Source organism: Lepidochelys kempii, chromosome 18 (genome assembly GCF_965140285.1).
Source record: "Lepidochelys kempii isolate rLepKem1 chromosome 18, rLepKem1.hap1, whole genome shotgun sequence".
NCBI classification, from domain to species: Eukaryota; Metazoa; Chordata; order Testudines; family Cheloniidae; genus Lepidochelys; species Lepidochelys kempii.
In genome coordinates this window covers 15,514,530-15,527,510 of record NC_136397.1, presented here as the reverse complement: position 1 = coordinate 15,527,510, position 12,981 = coordinate 15,514,530, and the positions used below count along the sequence as shown (strand labels likewise).

General features: G+C 47.6%; 1 protein-coding gene across 10 annotated transcripts in view; it reads right to left on the bottom strand.

The window, feature by feature from the left end:
• Positions 1-12,981, bottom strand: part of SAMD11 (sterile alpha motif domain containing 11) — a 221,497-nt gene that overhangs the window by 119,773 nt on the left and 88,743 nt on the right. For 9 of the 10 annotated variants that reach the window (XM_078849360.1, XM_078849358.1, XM_073317120.2 and 6 more), the window contains exon 3: positions 2,353-2,531. The exons of the other annotated variant lie outside the window; for it this stretch is intronic. In XM_078849360.1, the coding sequence (XP_078705486.1) occupies positions 2,353-2,531 (179 nt within the window). The remainder of the gene's footprint in view (positions 1-2,352; positions 2,532-12,981) is intronic. 10 annotated transcript variants of the gene reach the window in all.

Here is a 12,981-nt window from a genome sequence, read left to right as displayed (position 1 = left end):
TCTCTACACAGACACACCCACATAGCAGCCAGACCAACTTTACCAAGCTCTCTTTCACCTCCACGCTTTACTCCCCCTCCACCTTCCAAAGGTCCCACCTTTTACAACAGATTCCCTGGCAAAGTGTTTGTGTGCAATGAATTAGGCTACATATTCCCTGCAGCCATTTTTTGCTCGCCACGAGGAATCTCCAAGGCCCGGGCTTTAGGAAGAATACCACCTTCTGAATACCACCTTCTGTGACATCAGGCTACAGGCCTGATCCTGGGCAACAATGCTGCAGCATCGACCCCACCCCCCCCCACTAGCACAAATGGGGCCCAGACTGGGCCCCTAGAGGGTACCAGAGTCTGCGACTACTCTGGAAGGCTCCAGAGAGGTACTCAGCGCAGGCAGCTCCGGCTAAAATGCTCAGCTCCTCTCAGAACGAAGCTCTGTCTTAGCAAGAACTGTAGGCACAGAGGGCCTCTGATCCAACTCCCACTGAAAGCCAATGGAAAGAGGATTGGGCTGGTCTGAAAGTGAAAAAGCGAATGCAATATCCCCACACAGCCCCTCTACAATGGCAGCAAAGTGGGGTCAAAAACGTCTCTATGGAATAAACAGGATTCAAAGTAACTGGAAAGCATGATCCTCTCCGCCTAAGAATTCAAAACAAGGTTTAGACTGAGACCTTCCAATAAACTGATCGAAAAAATGGAAGGAGGGGCAGTGAAATGGTGAGCGGAAGGACCAGGAGCTAATGACAATTAAGGAATATTTTTTTCTGCATTTCCTAATAAACAAGGCCAAGCAATTACTGTAATTAAAGATTTAAGATAAAAGCACTTTATATTTTGGGGGCCCTGAATATCAATTAAATATTTATTATGTTACTCACAATCCTAATGAGAAAGCCTAGCATTGTAATTTTTGCCGAATTAAAAGCATAATTAAAGGAGGGTGGGGGTGGGAAATTATGGTAGCTTCTTGGGACTGTTTAGCCAGGTTCATGTGTGTGCGCACATGTGAGAGAGAGCGCGCGAGATGCACCTGCCCCTCTTCCAATTAATAACCCTTGGCCAGCACCGTTGACCATCTACTGTGATGGGTGAGCAACTCTTGGTTATAGACGGGCTTCACCCGAGGGGCCAGGCTACTCTTTCGACTCCCTTATTCCTGAGATCGCAGTTGTTACACGTAGCGGTTTCTGCTTGGAGGAAAGGGGAAATGGCTTATCTGCTCAGGAGCAAGAACGCATAAAACACAGAAAAGCAATTACATGCCTTCAGTTTCCACTCCTCTGTTTTTATAGAGCTTGTCTGGGAATCTGAGCGATTTTATGCATTAGAGAGAGATGATGATCAAAATGAGTAGCAATGACATGCATGGGGGGGCCAAGATGCAGCCGCTCGGGATATTTATTTTCCTGTGGTTGTAGATCCTATAAACAACATATTTCTCCGGAGGGATGCAAGAACCCAAAGTTCTGCAGCTGGATACCAGGGGCAACGAGGCTTTTCACGAGAGCCAAACTTAGGGGATACCTAGGTGTGACTTACGATTTTCAATTCCCTTTTCAGTTCTGCATCAGTTTTAGGTAGGAGGAGTGCACACAGTACAGAGAGATGTTCAACACACACACACACACACACACTTTCCTTACGTTTTACTGACTATTTTTAACCCACAGCTCTTTCAACACATCTACCGTAATACTTACCATCACATTCTTCAGGCCAAGCCTGGGATTTTGTCTTTAGCAATCTGACATTTCCAATTAGGAGCATAAACACCTCCCTCCCCCGCCTGCCACTGTTCTGTTTACCAACACCCAAAAGTTTTTAAGGGTTCTAGATCACCGCGGTCCCGTTAGGACAAACTGGAACGTAGGGCTAGATCTTCAGCTGGCGTGAACCCATGAAACTTCAGCATCTTTATACCAGATGAGGATCTGGCTCCTAGACTTTTGCCACGTTCTACCATCTGTGACTGAAAAGGCCCCATGCAGCACAGTCACTGAACACTGGACGGAGGGTCAAATGAGATTATCGTCTAACGGCCGAGTGCCACTAGTACGAGGTAAATTCCATGGTACATCTACTGAAGGCTCCATAGACCCTCAGCCTCTCCAAACAGGAGTGAGTAGGTCACAGTAAGGAACACAGAGCAGGAATCCCCCTTCCACTCTTTGCATATAACGACTATATATCTGCTACATCTACACTTTCATTTCCAATTCAGGAGATGATGCCAACAGGCAGCCTTTGAACTTGAGCTTCCCGTGGCAGCTCTGGCACGGTCCCATGACCCGCCGTCAAGTGCTCTCCGTCTCTGGGCTCGCAGTGCCACCATCCCACAGCCGGAAAGTACCTTCTTTTCATGATACTGATATGCAGATCCTCCTCCTGCTTCACCTCAGGGTGTTGACCATTGGCCTTGTCACTCTCCTCGCTGTCGTTGCTATGTGAGAAAATGGAGGGCAGCTCTTTCTTTGGGAGCCTGGTGGGAGGCAGAGGGATTGTTCTCTTCTCGGCCAGGCGACCCCGGTTCTGGCGAGCAGAAGGAATTGGCACAAAAATCGGGGAGAGGGAAGAGAAGGAGAATTTGATTAGGCAACTCAGGACCAAAAAGCTCTCCTCAAAATTGCTACGTTGTGAGAGTCAGTGCCCAGTTAACACGGGTGTGAAGGTTCAAATACAGGTGACTTTCAAGGGGGTTCTCATGACTGTCCCACTCAGCACAAACTTGCTGCAGCTCTAACAGGCAGACACTTCCCATTCCCTAGGCTCTTCCTGCTGGGCCAGGTCAACAGGAGGGAAAGACAACAGCAGAGCTAGGGCCCAGCCCACCTCTCTCCAAGAGATTTCCTACTACCTATATAGGATAGATTTTATGCATAAGAGGGGAGACTCCCTCCCAGCACCAAGGCTATGCTCCAATTAAGTTCACCTTAAGCCCTATTTTGACTGAAGTGGTGCATAAGGGGAGGGTGGGGAGCCACCCCAGACACACACAACCTCTTGCAGGCTTTCGACACTGAGGTGAATTTCCCCCAGCCAGAATACCTACAGGCCTGACCCACCCCCCGAACTCTCAGTGACTCTACTAGAAATTCCCCGCACCGTCTGATGGCAAACTCTGTCCTTCTGTAACAGCAAACAGTCTGTACTACCGCAAACGTGAAGCTATCACCACAGCGGTTTTCGTTGTCCTTTTCACACACCCCAGCTGAACGGGATGGATTTTAACAGAGGAAGGAGCTTGTGCAAACTCTCCCGGGACAGTCCTGCCCAAGTTCGTCAATTACCACGCAACTCTTGAGAAAGCCAAAGTACAAACAAATAGACTGAAAGCTCTTGAGGCAGGGACTGTCTTTTTGTTGTACACGTGTACAGCACCTGGCACAACGGGGCCCTGGTCCCAATAATCTCATTTACGACTGGGGTAGTGTAACCCAGTGGCTCTCAACCTTTGCAGACTACTGTATCCCTTCAGAAGTCTGATTTGTCTTGCGCACCCCCAAGCTTCACCTCACTTAAAAACCACTTGTTTACAAAATCAGACATAAAAATACAAAAGTGTCACAGCACACTTACTGAAAAATTGCCCCCTTTCTCATTTTTACCATGTAATTATAAAATAAATCAATTGGAACATAAATATTGTACTTACATTTCAGTGTATAGTGTATATAGAGCCGTATAAACAAGTCATTGTCTGTATGAAAATTTTAGTTTGTACTGACTCCGCTAGTGCTTTTTATGTAGCCTGTTGTAAAACTAGGCAAATATCTAGATGAGTTGATGTACCCTCTGGAAGACCTCTGTGTAGCCCCCGGGATACACGTACCCCTGGTTGAGAACCACTGGTGTAACCCACCGGTGAGTGTGTGCCACAGGTCCCCCACTCTGTGCCTGATCCACAGAGGATGAGAGTTTGTTATAGCCCTGGTTAGGGAATTTTGGCTTTTTAGCTCAAGCTGTAGAAGCTCACGCTTCCTGCTCAGGAGCACACTGATTCACTCCCAGGTCCATCAGGCAAGATGGCAACCATCACATTCGCACACCCGGTATGAAAGGGGTTTAGGAGACCTGAGACAGACCGATACAAAGCTAATATCCTTGCCCTCTAGAGCTTAAAGTCTAACTAGACATCAACATAAATACAAGATTAGAAGGGGAATCATGAAAGCAGTGAAGTGAAGCAGGAGTCCTGTGACCTCCCTGCATGCATGCATGCATCATCTTTGGTGGGAAAGGCAAGGCCTTGTGGCCCTCTCGGCAGGAGCGTGCTTTCGGGAGGGACTTGCAGAGAGAAGAAGGTGAAGTGTGTCAGGCCAGGTCAGATAAATGCAAAGCAACATTTCCCCTCACAGAGGTTCACAGAGGCTGCAGCTCAGACCTTCCAAATAATCCTGACAAATGAAATGCTCTGGAAAAGCAGGGGAGAGCTACTGGATAGCTGAATAAACCTCAATGTAAGTCTTTTTTTTTTTTTTTTCATTAAATACATTTCAAACTTTTCCAAGAACGCCAAATGAAAACGTCTCTTCTGCGTCTGCCACTGACTTTCCAGTTATGTTAATTAAGAGGAGCCCTGATCATGGCAACAATTAGCTACATCCACCTAAAGGTGTAACCCAAAGGAGGCCTGTTAGCTTCCCATTCTCATGCATTTCAGAGCCAAAGCAGCTGCTGTGAGCAGCAAACATCAGGGGACAGAGAAGCAATGGGTCAAACTGGCCTGAAAATGGGGGAAACCTTCATACGTAGGGGATAAGACACTCCCCAGGAAGAACATTTTCAATTTACTTGCAAATTATTCCTGGGGCAGGGTGGGAGGAACTGGGAGTGGTGAGTAAAGAGGTGGTGGTGGAGTCCAAACCCTTGTGGAACAGCAACAGGGCAAACCCCTCTAAGTCCTTGGACATCCCAGGCTTTGTACGGATCTTGGGACATGCTGCAGCGGGCAGGATGGCTGTTTGATTCCCAAGTGCCCACCCTCAGCTGCAAAACAGCACATTTGCCAGAGCTGAGTGAGTTGGTCTGAAGCCTACATGAGGGGGTAGCTCAGGGGCTTCCAAGAGACGATGCTACAGACAACGGCTGTCACCCCAAAAACACACACCTACTTCAGCCTGCCTCCTTCAAGATTACAGGAGACCCAACCACGTGGTTCGTACAAAGAGCAGTTTCTAAAGTCTATAAGGCCTGGAGGAACTTGCCCGGGAGGCTCTGCTTCCCTCACCCCAGACACCTTCCACAGGTTCGGGGCTTCTCCTCCCCACTTGGCTCCCTCCCGCTCTACTGCATACAGTTCTCTGTTAGCAAATCTGTACAGAGCTCAGCTTCTGTCTAAAGCGATCCTTCGTAGCTATGGCGTGTGTGGCGTGTTCTGTGAAAGGGTCCTGTTTGCACCTGGCTCCAGTCACGCTGAAAGGCCAGGGCTGAAAATCAGTTGGCTATATCATCCCAGAGCTTTATATATTTTCCTGAAGTTGCAATTTATCATAACAATTAAAGGGGGTGGAGAGGAGGGTGTGCAAATTTCGGCGGCAAAATAATTGCAATATGCTCTCTGCTGTGACTTCGCAGGCTAAAGAGAACAGCGCTGATCAGATAATAAAAACCATTTTATGGCCATTACGGTACCTTAGAGCAGTTACCAGGTCTCAGTGACTGCTCAGGGACTCATCAGACCTAACAAGAGTGAGAGTGCGACAGAAAAGGAGGCACTAAACCTACAGAAAGAGCCCACCAGGCCATGAACAGAACTAATGGCCTTACTACAACACAGGTTCTTCCAACATTTATAATACTCTGCACCTCTATAAATTCATTCATTTCACTTAAACCCCAGCACAAAGTGTGGTTCAGTGGCACCCCCCATCTCCTCCCCCAAAGTCACAACTGCATCTGACAAAAGGCAAGCGCTCCATTCCTACCGGCTTAAAAGTGATTTGAGAGAGACTCTCTCTACTTAAAAACAAACAAGCACCCAATGACAGAAAATATCCACTAGGCTTCGAGCCAGGTCTAGCTACACCTGGACTGTGCTCTCTTGTTTGATTTGCTCAAGTGGCACCCAGACCTGATCCGAAAAAGGGACAACCTAGTTGCACTGAAGGGCCTGATTCTCCACTCCATTGTGCCCACGTAATTGCACTAAAATGGAATGGAGTCTAAACTGATGTTTAAGCCCATGTGGCGGAGTGAAAAACGGACCCTGAGTATTTAATTTTAAAATGCCTAAACTGTGCTACTGAAAACTTACTAGAATGTTAAAAATGAATTGCAGTGTTTAAAGTTTTATTTGTACTATTATTCCATTGAGGGGTTGTTTTGTGTTTCTCCCAGGTCAGGCAATTAAACAGACTGGAAGAGTCAATTCTGTCCTTTAGTTTTGTCAGTTTCCAATCAATTTCACTTTCTTAATCCATGCAGGGGTATTTACTAGTGGACACAAACTTGCATTTATATTGGGTATACAGGCAACTACAGGCCTGATCCAGAGTATGCTTCAATCAAGGGGACTCTTACCGCTGATTTCAAAGGGCTCTGGATGAGGCCATGGGTGAGTAAAATAGAACTGTTAATCAACACACTGGGCCTGATCCAAAGTCCACTAAAGACAATGGAATTGTTCTCTCTCGGATCAGATCCAACATCCCTTGTCAATGCCATAGGCGGATTACATCAGCAAGAGGCACCTGTGCAGGTGAACACTGTTAATACAGGTACCAGCAGATACTTGGATTCCGAGTGGTTCAATGTCACAAGTGGCAGGTAGTTAAGCATGAATTCAGCAAAGCGATGCTATGTGCCAGTATGCATTCAGAAACTGCAATGGCATTATTATGTATAGGTAGGTAGGGGCTTTATAGATATTTGATGGAGCCTCGGCATCTTGCAACTAGGAAGGCTTGTCCATGTGGCAGCAGGATTATGTGCAGGTCTCATACATTAGCAGGAGGCTGCAATAGTTGAATTGCAAACACTGCAAGAGAATTTTATTCTTTTCAAAACACACTGTTCCCCTTTATTTACTTTTTATATTCATAACATGATGAACGCTGGGGTTTCTGAAAGCCCCCTCGTGCATGCCTACGCCAACCTCTCAATGTCCCTTTACAATAATTTCTTGCATCAGAGCCTTGAAAAGCTAGAGAGTCCAGAGGCCTCTCCTGTAACTCTACCTTTGTAGGGTAAACGCTCCACGTGCAGCAGGGTCCTGAACCCCAGCAGTTCCCGTCAGAAACACAGGGCTTGTAACTTGCAGCCATGAAACCCAGGCCCACATGCTGTGTGTCTTCAGGGAATAACTCCTTGTCTATCAGCAGCCCAAGTTCAAGAGGACACTTTTCCCCCAACCCCTTTGTGCTATTTCTCGTTCACCCCTGCTCCTGTTGCAGAGCTGCATATGTCACCCAAGCTCACATTACAACTTTGGAGGAACAAACACTTAGCCTAATCCACGGCTGACATAAAGGATGATCTATCTTGATGGTCAGAGCGTCACTTGAGCATCACTTGTTACTCCCAGAGTCGTCCTGAATTTATATAATGGCCCCTGCTATCTCCGCAGCAGGAAGGCAATGCCTCTGCTAGAGAAATGCAGAGCACCCAGTGAGGTGTATGAGTTTTTTAGCAAAGGCAAGAGGCGAAACTGAATCAAGCCCTTCAGAAAAGTCTCAATCGAGACTAAATGAATTCACAAGCAAAGCTGAATCTGGAACTACCTCCCACTTGCATCTCATTAATGAATGAAATCACTTTATTTATCTCCTATAGCCCAAGGACAAGAGGACACCTAGAGAAACTGAGGCAGCACAGTTAAAAATGTACTTTTTAATCTGTGGAACTCACTGTCACAAGATATTATGGGAGCTAATTACTCAGTAAAGGATTAGATAGCCTTGCAAATAAAAATACCACCAGCAGTTATGTGAATGAGGATAGCAGCTACTAGAGCAATCAACTCCCAGGCTTCAGCGTGTAAACAGATAACGAGCAGAGCTCAGGAAGAAAGTTCCTTCCCACCATGGTTAAATATACATGCTGTATTAAAAAAAGCAAGTGATGGGTTTCTGAAAAGCAACTAGCCTTCATGTGAACATACACATGACAGACCAGCCTAAAAATGGCAATGTGGCTTTTTATTCCTCTCAGCCAGAAGTGTAGAGTGGTTACCATTATAAAAGTCAACATTTACCAACACTCACTGCAGAAGGAGTGTCGAGCTCCAGCAGTTAGTTCCCTTTAGAAATACCTTGATTCCCCTGCACAGTAAGTGGTGTCTTTTTAATGGGGACCAGAGCTCTAAGTAGTGATCTCTTAAGGAGCTGCCAATTTCTGATTCATATTAGAAGGTTCCTTGGGGTAGTGCACAGTACCTAGAAGGAACATGCCTCCCAGTATTACTCAGCAAGTCATTTCATTTTTCAAAACTTCTCTTTTCCCAGACAGTCCTCCCCGTTCCTGTCACTAAGCCATTCTGATTAACCACCAGGTGCTATGTGAAAAGCCACAGGTCACTAGGGAGTGGGGAAGTGAGGATAAGGAGGGAAACTCTCATCCTCCCACACCATGACAGAAATTTACTAAAAACATAGAGATTCTCAGCATTACCCAGATGCCTTTGTACAGATGATCGGCAATCACTAAAAACATATACATCCACTACGCAGCATGTACAATGATACTTCTACCAGTGAGACCGGCAACTTGAAACTCAAATCTCCCTCCCCTTTAAATACTTCCCTATCCCCCCAATTTTCAAATGTTTGGGGGAACAAATTAATTTTGCAGTGTGTCTTAATCAGATGCGGGCTATTTCAGATCAAAGTGGGTCAAGAGGAGCAAAGCCGAGGGGCCCATACAGAGAACACCTGGCCAGCAAATCCCACTTGTTTATACCACAAGGGCTCCAGCACAAATGCCCCAGCGGATCTTAACTGGGACAGTTTTTGTATTATGACCCCCAACTGAGACAACAGTCACACCACCCAGCTCCTATACAGCGCTTTCCAGCCATAGATCTCAAAGTGCTTTACCAACAAGGTCACTGTCATTATCCCCATTTTATAGATGAGGAAATTGAAGCACACAGGGATGAAGTGACTTGCCCAAGGTCAACCAGCAGGCCAGTGGCAAAGCTGTGAACGGAACTCAGGCCAGTGTTCTACCCCGTAGGTACCCAATATGCTACATGCTGTACACACAGATCTACAACTGTTTCTGTATCGCTATATTTCTCTAGAAACTGATATAGTTAAAGCAGTACAACCCCCTGGCGTGGACACAGTTATACCAGTATAAAGCTGCTTAATATTAGTATAAACCTCATTTCCATACCTGGTTTATTCACCTTTATACCAGTGTACATTTCTCCACATTAAGGGCTGTTACCAATTTAACTATGTTGGTACAAAATCACACCCCTAACCAAAGTAGTTAAACCAGTAGAAAAACCGCATGTAGACTAGATGGTAGTGAGAGGCAGTGACAGGCCCAAAGAGCCTATAACATAGCTAGGGTGGAAGAAAGGACAGGTTATCACCCTCGTTTTATAGAGGGGACACAGATAATAGTAACACGGAGGTTAATTAAAGCCCTTCTACACAGACTGATTCCAGTCGTCAATGGGTTAAGCACCAGCCACCCTAAAGGCTAATAAGAGCATTACGGCTGTTGCACAGTTACCATACAGGTGTTGTCCCAGGGAAATCATCCCCAAAAAACATATGGTTTAAAAAAAAAAAAAAGTCATCCAGCCGTGTGCTTCCAGCACAAACACTGACTGAGCGCAGAGGAAATCCCGTCAGAGCTAGCACTCCCTTTCATAACCCAAAGATTCTCTCGCCCTTGGATCGAGGGGGGAAAATAGACAATTTCATCCTTTTTTTGGTGTAATTAGGAAGTCAAACATTTCTCTACAGCTCTCAGAATGATAAGCTCTGGATGCAGAGCAGAATCACCTATGTACTATCAGCTTCTTTTTTCCCTTTATACATTGCTTATGATTATTTTTGCAGGTTAAGATATGGACTAATGAAACCCAGCTGGAATTTGAGTCAATATCCCGCTATTTCCCACTCACACCCCGCTACCCACCTAGCTGTTCCCGTGCCAGTCCAGCTGCCAGTCATTCAAACTTCACCCTCCTAGGATCTTTTGATACCATTAATTGCTTTCACTGTCTTATTTTTTAAATCACAGGCAGTCACTTTCCCCCCATGGCCTCAGGAGATAGAAATTAACATGAAATTTAAGTCCACAGCTTACCAAAGGTTAAAGCTGCAATGGCACTAAAAAGACAAAACAACTTGGGAACAATTGTACCTGAGTGTACCAGAAGCCTGCAAACAGATAATGGTTCTGTTGTGGAACAGAAGGAGGAAGAAGAAGAATTATGATAATCTTTCTTCCCTTCCAGAGGGTGGGAAAGGCTCTGGCTCACCATGGCTAATTGAAGTGATCAGAGTTACAAAATAAAACCACTCTACACCTACCCATCCCAACTCCCATCCATACTCTTCCCCCGGAGCTGTGTTCTCCTTAGGCAAGAATACAAAAACTGCAATATTGCATAAGAGCTCTGTGAAAGCCTGCAGATGGAATGACTGGTGGAGAGTGCAGAAGTTGGGCTGGAGGGCAGGGTTAGGAAAGGTTTCCTGCCCTGGGAGCTACTGCAAGGAGGTCAAAACAGCTGAACGCCCTGTTGTGACATTCAAAGTCAGCCAGAAAAGGAAAGATTCCTCCTAGAAAGTCCCTGGTGAGGATTTAATTGATCCCAGTGCCGCAAAGGCCTCTGCTACACAAGCTGCACGGCAGAATCTCAATGCAAAAAACTAATACAAAAGCAAAGCACTCGCCAGTCCACATTGACCGCAAGGCAAAATCTGGACATCTGACACTACAGGGAATTGACCCAAACAGCTGAGCAGGTGCAGTCCTTGTGGACGACACCTCTTCAGCATCAAAACTAGCAACATTTAAAGACACACGCACAGAAAAGCAGTATGCCTGCAAATATGTAAGTTCTGCTCACACTGAAGGGCCCAATTCTCTACTCCACGGGTCGGCAACCTTTCAGAAGTGGTGTGCCGAGTCTTCATTTATTCACTTTAATTTAAGGTTTCGCGTGGCTGTAATACATTTTAACGTTTTTCAGAAGTCTCTCTCTATAAGTCTATATATCATATAACTAAACTATTGTCGTATGTAAACAAGGTTTTCAAAATGTTTAAGAAGCTTCATTTAAAATTAAATTAAAATGCTGATCTTACACCGCCAGCCCGCTCAGCCCGTTGCCGGCCTGGGGTTTCATTCACCTAGGTCAGCAGCGGGCTGAGCGGGGCCTACGGCCGGGACCCTGGCTGGCAAGGGGCCGGCAGCCAGAACCCCAGACCGGCAGCAGGCTGAGCGGGGCCGGCAGCCGGGACCCAAGACCAGCAGTGGGCTGAGCGGCTCAGCCCACTGCCAGTCTGGGGTTCCGTCCGCCGGCTGCTGCCAGCCAGGGTCCCAGCTGCCGGCCCCACTCAGCCCGTTGCTGGTCTGGGGTCCCGGCCCTGTCCACACAGAGTAGGTACCTACTTTCTCCCTGGTTCTGGCCCATCCTCCTCCTCTCTCTGCACTGAGATGAGGGTGGGAGTGCACTGAGAACAGGGCTGGGGGTGAAGGAGCAGGCTGGGAGTTGGGGTGCAGGGTCTGGCCAGGAGCTAGAATGAGGGAGGGGGCTCAGGGTTGGGGCAGGAGGCTTGGCTGTGGAGCACTTACCTGGGCAGCTCCCATGTGGTGCAAGGGGCGCAGGTGGGAATGTGTGGGTGTGTGTGCAGGAGCTCCCGTTTGGTGCTCAGGGTGGGGGTGTGGATGTGGGGGTGCAGGACAGGGGGCTGGGGATGTGTGAGGAGGGGCAGGAGTCAGGGCAGGGGGCTGGGGGTGTGTGGGGGGTGCCAGAGTCAGGGCTAGGGTTGTGGGGGGTACAGGGGTCAGGGCATGGGGCTGGGATGTGTGGGGGGTGCAGGGGTGAGGGCAGAGGGCTGGGTGCGTGTGAGGAGGGTTCATGGGTCAGAGCAGAGGGCTGGGGTGTGTGGGGGGTGCAGGGATCAGGGCAGAGGGCTGGGTGTGTGTGAGGGGGGTGCACGGGTGCTCCCAGGCTCATGGCAGGGGGCTGGAGGGGCTATGCCAACTCCACCCCCTTCCCGCTTTTACCTCTCCCCCTCCGTAGCAAGGGCCGTCAGCTGATCGGCCGCAGGGAGGGAGAGGAGGGGAGGGAACCCTGCTCTCTGGGGTAAGAGGTGGGGGGGGGGGGAAGCTTGCCTGCCCTGCAAGGAGAGAGCAGGGGGCGGGGGCGGAGAAGGGTGGGCCGGGCCGGATTTTTAATGGCACGCTGCTGTCCCTCACCTGCCATAGACCCCCTGCTCTACTCCATTATGCTCGTGTAATTGCACTAAAATGGAATGGAGTCTACACTGACGTTCAAGCCCGCGTGGTGGAGTGGAAAAGAAAGAAAGAAGCTACAGGGTATACTTTTCCCCCCACCCTCATGCGTAGCTGTGGGAAACACACGGAGTCGAGAGGGAATTGGTGGGGCAGGGGGCGAGGAATAAGATCTGTGTGTTGCCACTGCTGAGAGCTGAAGAATGCTAAATCTGTTCCATATGTGGAGGAAATCCTCAAGTCCAGACCGCATTTCTTTCTCTTTTTATTGATAATAAAATTTGGAGAAGGGACAGGAGGTTCTGAGTTCTTGGAAGTGATTTTAAAAAACCCAGCCAAGTTGCTTTAATTAGGGAAATGACACAAGAAAAGCGACTAAACATCCCCCCATAGGATAATTAACTGTTCTTTCGCCCAGAGTTTGCAATTAGGCTTGGCTGTGATTAATATGAACACCTAAGGAAGGGTCAATTCGGTTTCAGAATAAGCCTATATTCTCCCCGGGGCCTTCGTTAAACGTTCTAGACCAGTGGTCGGTCTACCATGTTGATTGTTTCGA